Here is a 22004-nt window from a genome sequence, read left to right as displayed (position 1 = left end):
GGAAGAAATAATGCATTGTTTTAGTTCTGCAACACCCATGCAAATCCATCCACGCGTGTTGAAACAATGAAAGTTCTTGGAGTTTGTCCAAATGTGAAACACAGAGACATGGCAGAAAACGCCTCACAAGCTGTCATTTGCCTTCTACAAACAGTCTACACAAGTGTTCAAATGTGTTTGCTCACTAAGGCTCCATTTATTTAATCAAAAATACAGTAAAACTGTGAAATATTATTACATTTAAAATGGACTGTAGGAGATTGAGGGCAGTACCTGGACGGCAGGGGGTCTCCAGCGCATGTTCTTCAGCAGTGCAGGTGTGAAGCCACAAGTTCCTGATGGTCTTTTCTTCACCATCAGAGTAACATTCTGAGGATCTTCTCTGAGCTTTTCCACCAGATTCTTCAACTGCCAGCCCACCTGAGAAGAAAGCAGTACATCTGTTTATGGGTGACTCTTATCAGTTTTGCCTTCATTTCTTGAAACCACAACTTTCTCACAGTCATTCCTTTATTGCTTATACTTGCTTACTTTCTCGTAATTGTGACTTTATGTCTCATTATTGCATATATTTTATTATTCTACTTCATTATTATTTACTTAAATAGATAACTGTATTTTTCACAATTACAACTGTACCGTTTTCTCATAAATGCAATTTTATGTCTCAAAATGTGGCTATTTTGTACAAAATGTATTTACTTTAAACTTTATCTCACAAAAACGTGTTTTATTTATTTATTTATTTTTACTCTGAGACGGAAATGCCCTTGTGAGAAAAAAAAAGTACACTTTAGAATACTATTAACTTATTACGGAAATAATATACTGTAAAACAATTCGGTAACACTTTATTTTAGGGTCTCTTAACTAGCTGCTTATTAGCATGAATATTTCTGGAATATTAGCCATTTATTAGTACTAATTAAGCACATATTAATGCCTTATTCTACATGACCATATTAACTATTAATATGCAGCAAATTAGGAATTGATTGAGGGAAAAGTCATAGTTAATAGTGAATAAATGTTCCCTATTCTAAAGTGTTAGCAAGAATTCTACTAATGTGCAAACTGAATGTAATGTTTTTGGGCAATTAATTCAATGTTATTTACAATTAAATGAAAATTTATAATAGTTTACATTTATATTAATTGCAATTAGTCAAATTTAAGAATGCTTTCTAACTCACTTAAGTACACTATCTCTAATGTATGCCGAATGTCCTGACAAGCATTTATGGTGAACTAAAACATATTTTAATGTCATTATTTTACTCTCATTTTGGTAATTACACGTTAGTAATGATGCTGTTGCAATTTAGTACATTTAAAATATATTAACTTTTAACTTTTATACTACAAGTGCACACTCAATACAATTAAGTGCACTTCTTTTTCAAAAGGGTGGACTTCGGGACATAGACGATCATTAATGGGGGGAAAGCTGATCCTGCTGTAGCTGAGCAAACGTAGTCTGAATAGCTTTATGCTGTACAAATACAAATGGGTAGGCACCAACCCAATGCTTTCTCTGTAAATATGAAGTGAATAAAAAACAGCACTGATCCAAAACAATGATAAAGGTGTTCATAACAATATGGTTATTTAAAAGGCCTTTCATCACTGACATATCTCCCGCTCTCCCATGGATCAGGTTTACTCAGTCCAACACAAAAGCTCACCATCTTGCTTCCTCTCACTCTTTCAGGGCAGAACAATTACCCATAATCCTCCTCACTATCATGTGACAGATGCATGGACTCACCACTGTTTGTCTGTTGACTTGAATCACCTCATCGCCTGCATGAATCCTCTGAGTTCTGTCTGCTGGAGACTGAAGGGTGAAACACAGACAGACGTCATGAATCATTTGAAGTAATGCTTGTGAAATCTGTTTCTTATGGATCTCGGCAATCTATTAGTCACAGACTGTGGCTTGAATGATGCTGGACATTGATGCATTAACAGCATAAGTCAAAGCGATCTGTTGTTGTGTTGACTCACATTTTCTGTAGTTCCGGTGATGACGTGTAGCCCATCATAAGTGGATTTGATATACATCCCCTTTAAAAAAAAATAAGCAAACAATATGTAGTTGTTAAAGAGATACTCCACCCCAAAATTAAAATTTTGTCATTAATCAGTTACCCCCATGTCGTTCCAAACCCATAAAGGCTTTGTTCCTCTTCGGAACACAATTTAAGATATTTTGGATGAAAACCGGGAGGCTTGTGACTGTCCCATAGACTGCCAGATAAATAACAGTGATAAGGGCCATAAAAGGTATGAAAGTCGTCATCAGAATACTCCATCTGCCATTAGACGTGCAATCTGGGTTATATGAAGCGACGGGAACACTTTTTGTAAGCGAAGAAAACAAAAATAACAACTTTATTCAACAATTCCTGTGTCAACAGTCTCCTCTGTGTCTCTCCATATCACCGTATGCTGCTTATGCTCTTCTGTATTATAAACGCCACAAGGATGTGCTGTTTTCTTTCAAATCAAAGCTAAATACATGTAGAAACAGCACATCCTTGTGGCGCGGATGATACAGAAGAGCATACGGTGATATGGAGAGACACAGAGGAGACTGTTGACACAGGAATTGTTTAGTAAAGTCGTTATTTTTGTTTTCTTCACTTTCAAAATGTGTTCCCGTCGCTTCATGTAACCCAGATTGCACGTCTGATGGCAGATGGAGTATTCTGACGATGACTTTCATACCTTTTATGGACCTTGACACTGCTATTTACTTGGCAGTCTATAGGACAGGCACAGTTCTCCTGGTTTTCATCCAAAATGTCTTAAATTGTGTTCCGAAGAGGAACAAAGCCTTTATGGGTTTGGAACGACATGGGGGTAAGTGATTAATTTCATATGGGGTGGAGTATCCCTTTAAGCAACTGGCAAACAATTCCAGCGGGTCGTGAGCTAAAGTTGTTGACACTCACCAGTCCCTCGTCTGCTTTGATATTAGTGATGGTGACTTCCTCCAAACAGGTAATTTGACTCTTCAAGGGGTCAGAGGTCATCCTCATGGTGGAATCACAAATTCCGGTCAAAACTTGTGACTGAAATGAACAGAAAGAAGAAGATTCATTTTGTCATGATAACTTATGCAGGACTTCATAAGGCTCAACCCAGGCTCATTGTAAAAACATTATGCAAAATAGTTTATTGTTTTGTGACATTTTTAAGAGAAATTTCCAGTGAGTGGTGCTAAAACTGGTTGTTGTGTGTACTGTGGCAGTTCGCAAATTAAATGACCAGTGATTGGTGCTAAAAGGTTAGCGGTTGTTTGAAAAAAAATGTGACCAAAAGCAAATGTGATAAAAATGCATTTACTAAAACACCCATGTAACTTTAGCTTGCTTCTACTCGTCTTTGAGCTCTTTTAATGATGCATTTCATGGGTTTCCTTCCCGAGTGCTCTGCATCACAAGTGCAGTGCTGTACCAGGTGAGCTACCAAGCAATTTTACTGTGGCAGAAAACTGATAATGTGATGCAAATGTCAAATTGTATTTCTTTACTATGTACTATGGTAAAAAAGTTTTTTTTGTTTGTTTGTTTGTTTTGGGGTTTTTTGGCATAGCATCACTGTTTCACTGACTGAGAATCCACAGTTAGGGATCATTAACACAACAGGAGACGATTCTAGTGGGTTTCAGAAAGATCTGCACTCTGTTAAAGTCAAACATGAGGCCATGATGTGTACAGAATATTCTCTTTCACATACAAATTGCAAAGTGAGGCTGGCTGGATGAAATCATGAGGTCAAAGTTAACCTGATTTACTTTAAAGGATAGTTCACCCAAAAGGCAAAACTTTATCTCACATTCTTCCAAACTTCTGACTGTCTTTCTTCTGCAGAAAAAGATATTCTCAAGAATCTTTTTGTCCATACGATGGAAGTCAATGGGGTCCAAAACAACATATTTTGAAGTGACATGGTGATATATCTTGCAACTTACTCTGTTTCATTTGCACACTATGCATATTTAGCTAAAATCAATGTAAGTGTGAATGCAATTTATGCTTGTTTTTTTTTTTTCTGTACAAACTGTTGAAATTATTATATTGCATCCAGAACATTCATTTAATGGAGATTGTGAGATACTGTTATCTACCACTGGATATTTCAGTGGTTCCTGAGGAAAACATCTCGAACTGAACAACGGAGTTGCATCTCCACACTCACAATAAACACAAATGCATCAGTTAACAGCTGAATCTCTGACCCGAGAATGATAAATATGCTGTGTTTGAAATAACTGACGGCAAGACTTTCTACTTACCACTTCTAATATCTTCTCCTCCATTTCAAACACTGTGCAGTCCTGCAATTAAAATGGGAGGATTCTCATGAGATGCCACATTATATTGAGTTCCCACAGGAGAATATAGAATGGTAAACATGAAATCAAAATACCAAAGAAAGTATTTAAGAAATGTAATATGAGGATTCCAAATATGGAATGCGCTGACAAACAGATGGATAAGGGTCTATCGCCAGTGTTTAATTATGATTTAAAGACGAGTTTGACAAGATAATTGCTGCCGAGTTATAGGGCTGTGGCGCTTGAGACTATGAAGAGCAAAAACAGAGCAAAGACATCGATCACAGTTATGAGCCGCCCATCCCGCTGAGCTCCGGCTCAGTAAAACCATATGTTTCTCTGTGCTTCGGGAGACATCTTTGTGCTTAAAGAGTTCATCAAGACATACCTTACAACACTACTGTTTGACATGCTGTTTTTGAAAGTAGCTGTTACTTTTATTAATAATTGATCAACTGACATTTTTACAAATTACTGTTTCTATTTCAATTAAATGTTATTTACATTTTTTGTTCTCAAATAATCCTCCTAACTCTGACCATAAAGGCTGTTCACACAGGACACTTTTTTTTTCTTTTTTTTTTAAATGCAACTAGACATTTCATCAAAATTGAATTTAATGTATGAGTCTCAAGAAGTGGTAAATATGTTTAGCCAGTTCAGAAAAGTAGTCTAATTCTGATATGATTTCATTTAGTTAATTTATTTTAGTTTTAGTTATTTTTGACAACTAGCTAAAATTTGTATTTTATTAAATTGTTTATTTTATTTCAAGTAACAAAACTGTTTTTTTTTCTTTCTGGTTTTAGTTTTAGTTAATGATAATAAACCTGGTAAGATGTGCATTGCATTTAATAACTATTTTGAAAGTTTTACTAAAAATTACAAAAAAATAAAGAAATAAAGAAAATGCACTCAATAAGAATGTAATAATTCAATTATACAAGTAATTCTAAAATAAAAAAAGTTTATATTACAAACAGTAATTATAATTACATTATTATTAAAATTCTCTTTTTTAATGGAAATTTTGAATAGTTTAATACAAACTTGGTGAATGAAAAGTAGCAACCTGCAATTGTTTCCTTAAAGACCAAATAAAACTCAGTTTTGTTGCCATAAACAGTGATGTCAAATAATATTTTTGTCTTTAATAAAACTAGTTGAACTAGATATTTAGACTTTGACTAGGAGATCAAAGCTGATGAACACAGCAACAAACCTTCTGGACAGTTGTGGTCAGTTCCAGACAGAGCTGAATGATCTTGTTTTTGGTTGATGTGAAGTCACTGATTCCTGTGAGGGGCGTCCTGCAGACAAACAAAGAGAACAAAGTGGAACTCATCCAAACGCTCATGAGATGTTCATAAATCTGGTATGATCTGGTATGTGATGTTTCAAGCCCAAACATGCAGTGTACGTATGTGTTCATGTGTGTCTGTGTGACATCACGAGGAAAGATTTAAGGTGCTTTGACTGAACACAGAAACCAAAACAATAGTTGGTGAGACAGCTGCCGGTAAGAATGTGACACTGAAATTTATTCGCAGTCAGTGACATAAAAGGCCTCTGTACTACCATTTCTTCCAAACATTTGCACAGCCCTTGCATTACATTAGCCAAAGTACTCAGAACATTCCTTGTAGGTGAAGTCTGTAAGAGACAGAAAGAGTGTGGCTGTGTGTAAATCTCACACACCTGTCAAGCCAGGCCAGCATGCCCTTGGCAGCCCCTATCAGCTCCACCACAGCGGTGAGGAACACGTTAGGTGGTTTGTTTGGACTTCCTCCATCATAAGAAGGGTTTTTCCTGCGCTCTGACGCACAGTTGTGCAAGTTGTTGGATGCTGCTCGCATCTGACCCACCAGAGTCTTCAAGTTATCAGTTTCCACGCCACAGTTCTGCAAAAACAAATAAGCATTCACATTAGTCTTTTTAGATTAAACTATATTTTTACGTCTAAAGAAAATGGTGCTTTTCCATTCAAAAGTCGATGACACAATGCTAGGGTATTGGGTGTTACTGTGTTTTAGTGTGTTGCTATGCAGTTGCTAGGGTGTTATAGATGGTTGCTTACTGGCCCAAGTAAAAAAATAAATAAGTAAGAGCCCAATTCCAAGAGAGATAGATATTTTTCACTCTTGTGAAAACATAAGTATTATTTAGCCTACACTTAAAAAGAGTAAAAAATACTTTAAAATATACAGTATATGTACTTAAAGGTTGAAGTTTAAAATTTCGGTTTAGGGGTTTGTTCAAATCCCTAATCATATGCAATAATAATAGTGATGCTAACAGCACCACTATCAAATGCTTCGCTTATCAAGCACTAAAGCAGTTTCCGTTTGTGTATCTTCCACTTTAGTGATATGAAATGTGAAGTATGTGGTGTTTGTAATGCCATGTGACAGTGGCTACAGCGCAAGGGTCATTCTCACAACCTTTCCAGCTAAAATCCCATCACATTCCATCGCACCGGTCAGAGCCGTCACATGAACATGGTCACTGCCTGACTTCAGAGGGATTCCAGAAAGCCGCCCTAAACCCAGCCAGACACCGACCGACAGACTTGAAGTCTGCCAAAAAGTGCAGAGACTTGAGAAAGATATTAACCTGCACTGAGTTCAACGAGGATGCAGGTGCTCTTCTGGAATCTTCTCCTGTTGTTTTTGTATTATAACAAAGGTTTAGCTATGATGAGTTCATGATGTCAGAACTATTAAAGGAATGAAAAAGGGTAATCCACCCTCTATTCATTTCACGCTGCCCTCTTCAGCTGCCAGAAATTAAGAGACAGACTGTAGGGGCTGTTTAATGTTGAATGAGTTTAACACAAAAAACACTGTCAGATCACAGTAACATTTCACACTGGAATTCATCCAGTTACTTCCGTCATCAGTGGCGTCAAATTTGGTACAATGCATCTTGATGTGCCAGTTTTTCACATGCACCAATATGAATGAGATTTTGAGAGAAAATTAAGGCACCAAAATACCTGAGAGAAATAAATGAGAAGGACAGAAAGAGAAGGAGCTGAAAGAATAAGAGATCTTAAAGCAGTTCATATTCCAAAGCATTTCTCAGAGAAAGTTGAAACTGCGAGACATTAAGTCATAAGAGGGAAATATAAAAAGTCGCAAAGTGACAAAAGTGCAGTTGTCACATAGTTAAAATTTTGAGATATAAAAAGGTGCGCTTGTAACAAATAAAGTCACAATTATCACATTTAATGTCAACAGTCAAAATCGCAAGATACAAAGTCCCAATTACAAGAAATAAAATCATAAATATTTAAGAATATGTAAGATAAACTTGCAATTGTCAAAACTTGCAAATGTTGCAATTACAAGTGTAAGCGAATCGCAATTCTGACATGTAAAAAGTTCAAGTATGTCACATATACTGTAGTTAAAACTGTGAGAAATATTAAATTATAATAGTAAAATATAAATTTGCAGGATATACTTCAAGATATAAAGTCTTTAATTATTTTTTTTTTTTCTTTTTTTTAATCAGAGGTGGAAACGGGCTCAACCAACAAAGTGTCACATATGGGGCCCACAAAAATATAATTATTTAGGCTAACCATGACAGGTATTGGTAAGTTTGTAGTTGTTTTGATGAGAAAAACTTTTTTTTTTTTTTTTTTTTTTTTTTTTTACTGGTAGCATTAGAAACTGTTCAGACTCCTCTATCAATAGTCCAATGTTCATGAACATGCGATGGATTCCAGATGAAACGGTTTCTATGGATCACATACATTTTTAAATCTGTCCTCTATTGTACTAAACTGTGGTACTTTACCGCGGTGGAACCGAGCCAGAGAGCTTTGGGGAGTTTAGCACGTCCTCTAACACTTATGAAAGCAAATTTAAAAATAACCAGAGACCTAACAGATACACAGATTTAAGATGAGGCTCAATCCGCCGGGCGGAAACTACTGGAACAATGGCGTGACATATTTTCCTGTGCTAGCTTTCTGTGTGTTTGTCTGTATGGGTTTGTGTGTGCGAGCGCTGGGCGGGGGGGCTCTCTGACAGGTGGGTGGGTCACATCTGTTTCCTGCTCTCCAGGAGATATCTTCCAGAACATTCTACCCATGAGTGCTATAGCTGCTGACCTCTCACAAATTCAACACCGCAATGTCTATTCCAGCCTTCGTACACTTCCTCTGTGGTTCTCTGCTCACTACTGCTTAGAACAGGCGATGCTTAGAAAACAAACGGAAAATGACTGAGGTTAATCTTTTCTCAACAACATCCTTCTGAAAAGCCACCCGGTCGGACAGGTAGAGCTCCAACATGTAACACCAAAACACAAAGCTTCTGCTTACTGTATGCTGCAGGCGCATTCTTCCAAAGAAACACACCTTTTGTACAATGTTTGTACAATTATGGACGGATGTAAAGGATTAGCTCAATCATTGTTGTCATTTGCTCACTTACATGTTCCAAACCTGACTTCCTTTTGCATATGATGACCAGGTGCTGTCAACCTCCAAAAAACATCATAAAACTACACAGTTTTAACATAAACTAATAAACTTAAAATATGATGTATATTTGTCAGTCATGCATAAATGAAACGGGTAAGAAACAATCAAGATTTCTATATATTGTACAAATAAACTGGATGTGTTTTAATTACAAAATAACCAGGTTTATATATTTAGCACAGATCAATCAAAATTCTTTCAATCGCATACAAATAAACTAATATTGCTTGTTCCACAGCTAGCAATATTTTAACCATAGTTCGTACTTTTTATCGGAATACATTAAATTTTCACAATGAACAGATTCGTGCTGATTCTAAGCAATTTGAATAAATGCATTTTAAAAATATGATTATTTAAATAAACTCAAATAGATGCAAGTAGTCAATAAAAACAACAACTATGCAATGATTTTTTGAGTGTAGAAATCTAACGTTTCTTAACTGTTTCATTTATATATGACTGATGCATCAATAAGTCTATCAGTTTGCTTATGTTAAATCTGTGTAATCCAAATGGATTGAAATGTTATATGCAATAAACAATAAACAATTAAATAAATCTTAGATTTAATTTTTTTTAATTGTTTTTATTTTGTTTAGATAAAACAGTATAATAATAGTATTTTCTGAGTGTAAATTTAATCATTTTAAAAAGTAAGTTTAGGCATAGTAACATAATAATGTACAGTACAGTATGGAAAATGTTATATATAATAATTTGGTATAATATTGGTTGTCATCAATATAAGAGAGTATTATTATATTATAATATTACAGAGTTCTAAAATAATCCATATATATATATATAATTATTATTATTATTTTTTTTGGTGAACTCTCCCTTTAAGACAAATTTGATGCTTAAACATATTGTATAAGCTTCCTTACTAAAAGTACCATTTCACATACAAGCAAAGTACATAGAAAAATAGCGATAGAACAGAAAGTCAGTGTTTCTTTAGGGTGCAGTCTCCTATTATAAGGTCCTGTGTCAGTCTCATATCTTGACAGAATAAACTCTGAATGGACACAGTGGACACTGTTTGTTTCAGCTGACCCTCCCTATTCATATCCACCGCAATGTCGGGACAGTGTGGCAGCTAACACGGCTTCTGTGATAAGAATCAGCACTGGCTACAACTTTGGGTTTGTTAACTGCACACAAAAACACACACGGATTTACACAGGCAGAACGTTCCTTTAGTTCACTATGTGTTTTTAAGGTGCACTTTGTGGCCATTAATACTGTCAGAAAAAAAAGAGGGTGGTGGGAGTCAAGGAGAAATCTTGGGAAGGAAGCGAGAGAAAACAGCTGATCGGAATGCCTGGGAAATCTCTGCTTTCCTGTTCACGGCAGTCTCCACCTATAACAGAGCTCACGCTGGGAAGAAACCTTTCTTCCAATGTTAGATTAGGGCGTATGTGTCAGAATGTTAAGCTACTTGTGTTCAAACAGTTCTTAAAATGATAACAGCTTTATGTGGCCTGAATAGAGGCATATGACTTAATAAAGCTCTTCAGAGAAACTGATGTGCTTGGCTTTGACCACTTTGGTAATGCTGGGAATAGCATACTACCATACTACTCTTACTATTTCTGTAGCAGTGTTTCCTGCATCGCTGGCTACAGCCACTTTAGTCCACTTCACAAACAAATGACTCCTAAGAGCGATTCTTTTAATGAATCAAAAAATCTGACTAATGGTTCAAAACTGACACATTACTGTCTGAATCAGTGTGACGAGTCCTTTACTTAATGATCAGATCAGATCCAGCATTCTGTAGAGGACACTGTTGTGTAGTACATACTGTATATACTGTGAGTAGTATGCAGTTTTATTTATGACACTGTTGTGTATTTGTCACTGTGACTATGCAGTTTCATACTGTATATACTGTGAGTAGTATGCAGTTTTATTTATGGATATACAGATTTGTCAAACTATGCAATCTACAATAGAACCTAATATTTTTGATTCCTTTGGTCTGGCAAGCCATTTTTACACTAAACTGCATTAAAAATGCTACATTAATGGAATAAAAAAAATGCATTAAAGTCCAAAACTTTTAAGCCAATAAATAATATATTAAAATATATTAATACATTAAATGAAACTTCTACAACAAATGAGTAGTATGCGACGCTGTAGTCACATGATCTCATCATATTTCATGTGAGAGGTATCCTGTAATCTTGAACTATTTTGATTAAATTGCCGTTGCCATAAAATGTCTTAAAGTTTAGAAGTGCAATACAATAATGAGTGAGTAAAGAAAGAGTTGCCACACTGGAAATGCAAGTTCAAGTTGAACACATTGCATTGTGGGATACAGTATTCTATACAGTGTTGTACACTGCATAATTTGGGAATTTTAGGCCAAATCTACAGTAGATCATAATATTTCATGAATATAGAAAATCTACATACTGCGCACAGCATACAAACTAAATATTGCAGGAACTGTAAGAATAGCAGTGTAGTGTGCTATTCCAAACATAGACCTAATCTATGCTAAATTCCTTAAATTAGGGGGCAAAGGTCAGCACCTATATATACTTCCTGATGGAGATAAATATGACTGGACAAGGTTTCTCCAGTAAATCTGATTGGATGTGTGGAAGCCAAAATTATCTGATTGGACGGGAGTGAGCTTTATGGGCAGCTGAAGTACTGACCAATGCACAGAGGAGATCCACAGCCTCCAGAATCAGCTCCTGATGGCCAACACGGGTCACCGTCAGCTCCTCCAGATCCTGATGGGAAATCTTCAGAAGCTGCTCTCCATTGATCTTCGCTCTCTCAAAGTTAGGAACATACAGCTGGAGACTGTCGTCCAGCCCTGAGAGACAGATAGAAAGTGAGAATGAGAGACAGACCACAAAGAAACTCTTTCAGGGAGAGTGTGGATGCACATGGGTTTTGACAAACATTGAGGTGTTGAGTCAATATAAGACATTTGCACTAGCCTGATGAGTCCCACTCTCCTCAGTATTTCTCATGTCAAATGCCAGTTACCTGATCTGAGAACAGATCGTTGCTATATAAAAGTAAACAAATAAAGCAAGATCTATGAGATCACATCACTGTCCTGTGGTTTACGTGACTGGACTCCATGTGTGTGAGAAAATCCAGTCATGCTGTCAAATAATTCAACAGTCACACAAACACACACACACACACACACACACACACAAGTTGTGTTTGACAGCTGACACAGTAAGTTTTCGTTAGGCAGCTTTGCCTGCTTTTATTGTGTGATTTCAAAATACAGTCAGCAAATGATGTCAAAATAACCCTTTCATGTGATCTCATGTTTTGCTGAAATGTAAAAATTTTATTTAACTTAATTTATTCCAACATATATGAGAATTGGCATTAAATGGGTGAATACCAACAAATATTTTTGTATTGTTTCCCTAAATTTACACTCATAACTGTAAAGAGTTAAATAGTATACATCATAATTATATATAGGCCTATAATGAATTACATTTATTAGAATCATCATTGAAAATAATTAGAATCACAAAAAAATCCAAAAGCAAAATATACAGACAAAGTAATACACCATAAGCACAATTAATCATTCCCATTTATCAGTGTGTAAATTTACAGTAATAAGAAATCGCCTTTCCAACCAATTAATCATCATATCATGTATACATTTTTTAATTAATTTTTTAAATTAATTTTAATTAATTTAAAGTTCTAATTGACTGAAAGCTCTAGTCACAATCTAAAAAAAAACTTAATGATTCTAAAAAATACTTCTAAATTTACTAGAAAGTAAGTAAATCCTATACCAAATTTTATTTTAGTGTAAGCTTTATTTTTCTATGCATTTTACTATATTTTCTTTTTATGTTGGAGAGAAATGACCTGGCTGTGTATTGGTATGATTCACCTTTATCTGACTCATTTGAATGCATTTCATTGGAAGGCTAAAGACTTACAGTACTGTGCAAACCAAGTCTGGGAAAGACACAGAAAAGTTGTTTTCCCCTGAATATTAGCTGAAACTTTTGTGTGAATCAGGGGAGGTGAGCTCAAAACAATCTTCTGTCCACTGTTTGTGTGACTGCAGTAGGAAAAGTGGCTCTTTGTGGGGGGTAGACGCCTCTTTAAAATCAAAGAGAAAGCCAGAAAAGGAGGCAAAGAAGGGTCAAAGGGCAAAGTTAGGGACTCCTGAATACCCTCCCCCCAACGCCCCTACTGAAACACAACAGCTGCATTTTCTGAGCACAAAAAGAGAGACACAGTGTCAATGGAACCACCAGAGAAAAGCTGCCACAAAGGAGAAAGTGTCAACAATAACAGTCCACCGATGTAGTGTAAGCAAACTAAAATCAGCTTTTGTTATCTATAATTCTTAGGGTATTTCTGTGTTAAATAACCTTGTGAAGCTAAAGGGATGAAGGCATGTGCCGTTCAGTTTGACTGACATGCACATTTGGTGATAAAAGGTCATCTATGCTGTGTGGATGTCTGTAAGCCGGTGCAGTGAAAAGCCAGGTTAAGTTTGAGATAAAATCTCCAAATCAGAGTCTGAATCAATAAGATTTATTGCCAAATAAATATGCTTATACACAAGGGATTTGCCTTAGTGAAGCTTCTAGTAAAAATAAAGTAAAATAAAATAAAATAAAATAAGTTTAATTTAAATATAAAATTTAAATTCAAATTTAAAAGCATTCACAATGAATTAACTGACTTGTCTATCAACTCAAATCAAAGTGCAATAAATAAATAAATAAAAATAAATAAATAAAATAATTTTAGAAAGTATTAAGATTGTCAAATAAGCCCCCTCAGTGAGTTAAGTTATTTGGTCAACTTTTGTTTTAGTGGGAAAGTGATCAACCACCTTCTGCTTTTCTTTCTATTTCCAGCTCCTCCAATCTTAGAGGTTTGACTGTCTGACGGTTCACAGGAGAAAGCTGAAGAAAACAGATGAAGGAGGATGTTTGTGGGTGGAAATATGTTTACATGATCACATGCTCTGCGAGCCTTCAAATTAAGCATTAAAAGAAAAAGATATTTAATATCCAAAAAAGGACAAGAAGACAGCATAAACACCTCATAAACATAATCCATTTGATTAATTTTACAATTCATTCCAAGTCTTCCGTAGCCACAAAAGCTTGTGAAGAATTCAAACTCTGCCGCAGCACGAGTCATATCAAACTGAACGAACATGAGCAAATACTGATTTAATTTTCGTTTAAGACAAACTAATAAGTGGAAGAAAGATACATTAAAAAGTTGACAAAATAAAAGTCCTAACTGAGCTAAACTCTCAAGAAGAGCTATAGCCCAGTGGTTCCATGTGACAACAACTTCTAATCTTGTTTAGAAAAATGCCTCAGATATAAACACTTACACAGGTGGATAAATTTAGCAGAGATAAAAGTATTTACACTACAGTATCTCTTGCTGTAAGTTACGAAACTTGAAAAAGTGGGCTACTTTGACTATGACTGCATGAGGTCTTTGTTGTGGTGTTATGTGGTGGGAATCAGACACCACAAAGCCCACTAATCGTATCCATTGAGCTCACTCACATCCAAATGACTAACAAGCTTAAAAGTGCTGTATTAGAGGGCCGAGGCACCCGAGCTTCAGTTACAAATGAGAGGGCAGGGTGTCTCTCTCTCTCCTCCACGGCCTGTCTTTCTCCCGATGGAGTCTCTCATTGACAGAGCTGGCCTGCTGCCCTGAGAGAGCGGCGCTGAGAAAGTCAGCGTGTGTACAAAAGGCAGTAGCGGTGTGTATTTCTAAAGCTTTCCTACCGAGTCTTTGGAGACCTAAAGAATGTTTATTGTTCATCGTGTGCGACTGAAACTCCTCCAAGATTCCGAAATGGTGCCGAGCGTTACTCTTCCACTCCATTTCTAGGCCTGTGAATCATTGGCAATTCCATTTGTGCCCTTTAGTAGACTTGTAAGAAGGGAAATATGCAAACAAAATATTTTCTTCTAAAACATGCATCATCCTGAGGGCTTCAGTGATGTCATGGTCTGTCCACCTTCCTGCCGGATTAATTAGATCAGTATACCACTTAATTTCTAACACGTATTAATTCATATCGCAACTACATCAAAATTCAGATTTGCCTTTTTTCATCACAGGAGCACAAAACCTAAAACCAGTTTTATTTTGCTCTATAACCTTCCAGTCATTATATAATATATATTGTATAATATATATCCTGTTTTTTAGCAATAAGTAGCACAAAGCTATTTACTATTAAACACAGACTATTCTGCTTAGCTGGCCTTGTCATTTACTAGTGTATTCATTGTTTAGCTAGCCTTCAGTATAGCCTGCTCATCACTGTGGACACGTGCTTAGTTGTCTGAGCTGTGAATAAGTGAAGTTTGGCGCACATTCTGCAGCCTGGGGGGTCAATAGAGGGAATGTTTGCTCCGCCCCTCCTCTCCCACCAGAAACAAGTGTTCGCATGGAAAGCAAGAGTGGATGAAAGAAACATTTGGTGCATTTAGTGTCCCTCTCAATGGTGACATGACATCAGTCTTCTCCATCGGCAGGAGATCAGGGACAACAAAGGCAGTAGTGGGGGGTGGGGGGGGGGGGACAGGGATGGAAAAGAGTTTCCTCCATCCAAACCCACCAGAACTCAACAAAGCTTCCACATAGTCGGCTGTCATGCTGTTCCTGAAGCTCTGCTTGTGTATTCTGGGGTATTTCCAGCAGTGATATAACAGCTTCCTCTTTTAGGGAGTTTGAGCTCATTGAGACTCAATTATCCTGAATAAATTTACTGCACTGACTGCTACCAAATGGTACCTGAATAATACTGTTGAACAGGAATAGAGGGATCACATTATGAAAACTGGATTAGTAGACAGTACCTGAATAATACTGTTGAACAGGAATAGAGGGATCACATTATGAAAACTGTATATATATAGATATATATATATATATATATATAGATAGATAGATAGATAGATAGATAGATAGACAGACAGTATGTTTGTATGTATGGATGGATGGATGGATGGATAACAGACAGAGATAGATAGATAGATAGATAGATATAGATAGATAGATAGATAGATAGAGAGAGAGACAGACAGACATGGATGGAGATGGACACGGACAGAGAGACAGAGAGATAGATAATTATTTAGATAGATAGATAGATAGACAGATAGATAGAGATAGATAGATAGATAGATAGACAGATAGATAGATAGAGATAGAGAGATAGATAGATAGATAGATAGATAGATAGATAGATAGATAGATAGATAGATAGATAGATAGATAGATAGATAGATAGATAGATAGATAGATAGATAGATAGATAGATAGATAGATAGATAGATGGACAACTGTCACTTCTCTTCTGGTGGCGGGGCGGTGCTAAAGTGTGTTTGTATCTCCGTGTGTGTATGACTCAGAGTCAACATTACTAACAAAGACGAAACTGTCGTCTCCATCTGATACACAAACAGTCCAACCACAGTCACGCAAACCATGTGTGACAACGATTCGCAGACGAGTCCCAAAAGTACCTACAGCACAACGATGAGTCTCTGATACAGCGATGATGTCAGAAAAGCAGTGGTGTGGCCAGGATGTACGGAAGCGATTTGCTCACTAAAAGGGAAACATGTCTACTGTATTGAGTGAAGTGTGTCAGTCTGCTGAAATATGCGGGCGTGTTCCTGCACGATTCCTGCTGATAACAGATCATCACAGCAACAACTTCAAGCAATGTGACATATTTTCAGCCGAACGTATTTCTCCACCTGGTCTGTTTGAATTGCACTGGATGATGTATGTTCAATATGGACTCATGTGCATATTTGTATCGGTAAGTCATTGAAACTGCAGTCATGTTTTGATAATGTTCCACAAATTTCATGCAGACTGTTTCAAAAGCAAACACATATAGCTTTCATAGCTAATAAAATACATACCATGCTGCAATAATCAGTGACCTGCCGACCTGGCGACAAAGAGCAGGTGTGTGTGAACGGTTGGTGTAGTGTGACCTCATAGGAACATGTAAACACACTGTAACGGCTAATGTTGCTATCAGTGACTGAGGATTCAAATGTAAACACAAGGCCATGCTTGAATCCTGGATCTGTGAAGTTTGCTGAACCACTGGTTCACTTACACTTAAATAGGCATTAAAATAAAAGGCAGAGGTAGGGGAGTATTGAATTCACTTTGTTTTCTATGAATGTAAATGTACATTAACCTTACTTTTGCACAATATTTACTCAAAATTCACTTAAAAAAATATGACATGATCGTTCAAAGCAATTGGTTACAATGATTAGGCAATGCTGGTCATTGATATACTGTACCTGTCTTCATCAAGTCAGTTTAACAATGGGAGCTGATCCTAGATCAGTAAACATACAGAACTAGAGACCCAGGGTCACATCTGTTCACTTCTGCATTGTCTGAAACAGCTTTTATTGTCTCAAACTGGCGTCAGGAGAGATACGCTAGTCCTTCATTAGCACGAAAGGCCAACTTTTACCCAGAGTCTGAACAGCAGGTTTGAAACTTTCAAGGTGGCTCAGTTTATAATTAGATGCATCTGTTGAAACATTTTCTCTGTTTAGAAGTGTGTGAATGGCTTGGAACCAAACCATCTCAGAAGTCTTTCACATCGCATGGCCAGTCATTTCTGGTTAGCACAGAATTATAGGTATTTCATATTGTGGTGGACCTTGATGATTTACTCAAGGTCTCCTCTAAGTGAAAGTTTTTATGGTGTTGTTTCAGGCAATTGGAGCAAGATGGAGAGCAAGTATGAAAACGTACAACTGAGTCAACAAAAACATGCCGCAAATAATTGCAAAGACTTCCAGATTCCAACAAATAAGTGGTAACTATCCGGAGATGGAAGTATTTTGTCTAACACAGATAAATGCTATTCATAACATCTGATGCGCTGACATCATCAGCCTTTCCATCCTAATTCTAATCTGCTATAACTCTAACAACTTGTGATGAATAAGGCGGAAATGCAAAGCAGTCTGAATCGGAAAACAATATCCCAAATGACCCATAATGATGTATAACATCCTTTACTGTTGAAATGGTGCAGTAGAATGAGATCACAGAATAAATAAAATGACAAACCCAAAGACTTTAATTCTAAGCATGAAAGCAACTTTCAAAATTTAAATGACCAACAACAAGATGGCCAACCTACTCAAAGACATTTGCTTATGCAAATAAAATATTGACTACTCGGTGGAATAATAATCTGGGAGTAAAAATTTCCATTGCTTCAATGTATCACTTTTTTGAGAAATAAAGAATTGGCCTATTATTATGGCTATTAGAAATTTAGGCTTACTGGTATGTTTTATCACCGAAACAACAGCTGGTTTATTAATAATAATAATAATAATAAATTAATATTAAATATATCTGTCATATATTTGTTTTCAGATATGATTTTTTTGGCAGAAGTTTGGCAGGCTGACAGAGTTTCAGAAGCTTTCCCGGTTTCTATCACGCTTAGGGAGGAATACATATACACTGAGTTTCTGTATTTGGTTAGGGATGAAGATGTTGCCTTCACAAACATTTACCATAGTAACTATAGTTTCTAAAAAAAATAAAAAAAAACTGTGGTCGTCAATCATATTTATCAACATGTCAATATATAAATAATATAGAAATAATAAATATTCATTTTAAGAATTAAAATTCATTTAAAAATTAAAAACTGTTAATAAAACACATTAACAGTTTATTATTATTATTATTATTTTCAAACAGTAGCACTCAAACTATGTAGACTATGGTTATCATGGTGGATTTATGTAACTAAAAGAACGATGTGTTATATTAAAGTGGTTTAAACTGGAGAAACAAGTGACTGGGTGCCTACCTCTGATCCAGTCCGCAACCTGAGTCGCTGTCCACTTTACTATCGGCTCCATTCTTCTCTTCAGATATTCAGAAAGTTTCGGCCAAGTTCTCAAACTCACTAAAGTTACATGAAGTTTCCTACGCTACACTTGAGCGTCCTTTCTCATGTCTAACCACTAAACACCAACGATCAGATCACAGCAACCGCGCTGAAGCTCTGTCTACAGACCGAAACTAAACACTCGCGAGCACACACACACAGAGAGAGAGAGAGGGCGCGCGCACGGATCAGGTTACACGCTCACAGGTCAAATTTATATCGCTGCTAAATCGTCTGAATGGGTCAGAGAGGGTCAAACACATGACTCGATATTCCCAGACATCTGAGGTCAAATTAGAAGTCTGTTATTTCTCAAAACACGTTATTTAAGCTGTATAGCCTACAGGTCACTGTTATGTTTATATTTTTGAACTAAGCCTCTTGTGGTCACAAAGGCTGATTTTTTTTCATTTTCTTTTTTTTATTTATTTATTTTTTTTATTAGTAGGCTACTAACATTAACATTTCATAACATCTCTCTCTTTCGCTCTCTCTCTCTTTATAAACAGTTTAAAAGCAGGTTATAACAGTTTATAAAGCAGGATTCTTTATAGCAAGTTTTTGCTATAAAATGGCTCACATTTAACAAAAATCCACTATATATATATAGTGGATTTATATAGTTTATATATTATATATATATATATATATATATATATATATATATATATATATATATATATATATATATATATATAGTGGTTTTTTATTAAATGTGAGCCAAAATCATCACAATTAAAAGAACCAAAGACTTAATCTAATACACGAGTTTCACAATTTGAGGTGAATTACTGAAGTGCAATGGTACTTTGATATTGGTACTGAACATAGACTGTATGGTACTGAATGATTAGAATGATTGCAGATAGTCACCACAACTAATAAAAAAAGAGAGGAATATTTACAGTTCAGTTCACTGTTATGTATATTAAATATATATATATATATATATATATATATATATATAAAATGACACATACACATTAAGAAATACATTACTATATAATGTTACTATACAGTATATAAATATAATGTTTAATTATTTAAAAAAAACGCGATAATAAACAACATGATATAAAAAAAAGAGTAAAACAGAAATGAGCCACGGCCACAAATACACATATTTTGTTGATGTCTACATTATTTTTATTCTTATTTGTTTGTTTATCACAGCACCTGGCATTTCTGACTTATTTATGTTGTAAGTATTTTTACAGGACAAAATAACCAATCTGTTTAGGCAGTGCAAGCGTTTTTTGTTGCTGTTGATGTTTCACAGAACACACTAATAGGAGCTAAATACAGGTAAAACATTTCATTATGTTCATTAATTTGTAAATAGAAATAATTGAAACTGTTTTTAGACCGGTATGGTGAATGTCATTTATTTTCTAACACGCACTGCCCTCTACAGGCCAGTATAGGTAAACTATTATATTTTAAATTACAAGTAAACATGCCTAAACTTTCTTTCTTTCTTTTTAAAAATAAAACTTTTTTTATTTATATCATTACATATTATTATTGCATGTTCATAATATTTTTAATTATATAAATTATATAAATATATAATTCAAAATCATTTTCATTTTATTAATTTTGGTTAGTTAGTTTAATTTTTTATTTTATATTTATTTTAATTAATTGTAGTTATTTTAAATGTTGTGGCAACTAGCTTTTTTATACTTTATACTTTATCTCAATTTGTTTTATGTGAAGTGTGTTACTGTTGTTTTAATTTTAGTTCTAGTCAATGGTAAGTTGTTACTTGGCTCATAACATCTACATACATATTTACAGTAATCACTCACTGAACACTGAAAACTATCAATGTGCTTTATTAAAACATATACAGTAACAAATTTGACTTTTTTTTAAAGAAGTAGAACTGTGTAGGAAACGATGTTCTCAAAAATGTCTTACATAAATCATGTTTTAAAATAACGTAAAGTAAACACAATCTTGTGTAGAAAACTATAAACTCTCTCTAGTTACTGCAGAACACATGCATTGGAGCTGTGCTGCTCGGAGCTCAGCTGAGCCTCACATATGGCGCTCATCCAGGCCTGCTGCTCCTCTGCGGTGCTGGCCTGCAGCATGAAGCTGCGCGTGCTGTGCTTCGGTGTGACGGTCCAGCCAAGCTTCCCATCACCCTCCAGCATCTCCACCTTTGCTCCAACCAGATTAATGGCCTTTTCTGCCGACTAGGAAAAGATTACAGTTCAGAATCCTTGATAATTTCAGTGTGTAACGTTACCTATGGTGTATGTCGAAAACTAAAGCAATTTTTTGTATAAGGGTCAGTGCGCGTCTTCATTAGCAGGCGTTGCCATGGTAACACTCCAACAACAACAACATAGCGATTAGCAACTCAGGCCAGTGGCATTAAATTATTCATTATTTACCGTGCAGTTTCAGTTTCTTACAGTTTCTTAATTAGATAATTAGCATTCACAGCGTTCGCGCAGGTGTGCTGAAGTTAATGCTGATAAGCTGATCACTGTTACAAGTGCTGCGGGTCTTGTGCGCAAACCGGCATTGTTCGCTCTTACCTTTTCATTAAAACCATAGACAAGCTGTGCATCTCTGATATGAAACCACATCATTTTCCAGCGCTTGGTGTAGTGAGTTTTCTTAAATAACCATCCTTTTTTCCGCCCGTCGCTTTCTTCTGGATGGTTTTCGTCAGTTGTACCGTTAGAGGTCGCCGATTCTAAAGCCATTACCCCGAGACGCTCTCAGTCACGCGCATGCGCAAGGCAGAATAAAAGTCTTTTATTTTTGCGATAATATAGTTTCGGTAGAATGAGGAATAAAAGTAACAATATTTTAATATTAAATGCATAAAGACTTCCAAAACCATGTGGCTGTACGCTACCGTTCAAAAGTTTTGGATCAGTAGGCCTAAAATTTTAATGTCTATAAAGATGTCTCTTATGCTCATCAATATAACAATACAGTAAAACAGTAATATTGAGAAATATTATTTCAATTTAAAATAACGGTTTTCGATTTAAATAGTAGCCTATCCGTTATATATTCTGAGCAGAATATATATATATTCTGAGCAGAGAAAAAAAAAGTAATGACGTCCAGGTGTGGAAATCAAATTGACATAATTAATTTATATTTCCATATTTAACCATTAACATATACTACAGTTAAAAAGTTTGGAATCAGGAAGATTT

General features: G+C 35.7%; 2 protein-coding genes across 2 annotated transcripts in view; both read right to left on the bottom strand.

Annotated features, from left to right (window-relative positions):
* The window catches only part of LOC109078384 (connector enhancer of kinase suppressor of ras 3-like), a 44569-nt gene extending 25727 nt beyond the window's left edge, over positions 1-18842 (bottom strand). The window contains exons 1-9 of the mRNA XM_042777218.1: positions 18736-18842; positions 11519-11682; positions 6044-6246; positions 5568-5655; positions 4304-4345; positions 2958-3077; positions 2008-2067; positions 1769-1837; positions 274-420 (exon numbers count right to left, since the gene is read on the bottom strand). Coding sequence (XP_042633152.1) covers positions 274-420; positions 1769-1837; positions 2008-2067; positions 2958-3077; positions 4304-4345; positions 5568-5655; positions 6044-6246; positions 11519-11682; positions 18736-18787 — 945 coding nt within the window. The 5' untranslated portion in view covers positions 18788-18842. The remainder of the gene's footprint in view (positions 1-273; positions 421-1768; positions 1838-2007; positions 2068-2957; positions 3078-4303; positions 4346-5567; positions 5656-6043; positions 6247-11518; positions 11683-18735) is intronic.
* A 1796-nt stretch (positions 18843-20638) lies between these two features.
* On the bottom strand, positions 20639-21656 carry si:ch73-111k22.3 (pleckstrin homology-like domain-containing protein). Its single transcript, XM_019126064.2, has 2 exons — positions 21369-21656; positions 20639-21020 (listed from the first exon to the last, which is right to left on the bottom strand). The coding sequence occupies exons 1-2, from the start codon at positions 21537-21539 to the stop codon at positions 20808-20810; spliced, it is 384 nt and encodes a 127-aa protein (XP_018981609.1). The 5' UTR covers positions 21540-21656; the 3' UTR covers positions 20639-20807.
* Between the last annotated feature and the right edge of the window lie 348 nt (positions 21657-22004).

The sequence above is a fragment of the Cyprinus carpio genome, chromosome A20 (assembly GCF_018340385.1).
Source record: "Cyprinus carpio isolate SPL01 chromosome A20, ASM1834038v1, whole genome shotgun sequence".
Classification (NCBI taxonomy): Eukaryota; Metazoa; Chordata; class Actinopteri; order Cypriniformes; family Cyprinidae; genus Cyprinus; species Cyprinus carpio.
The sequence above is the reverse complement of the archived record's forward strand: the minus strand, read 5'-3'. Positions and strand labels throughout refer to the sequence as shown.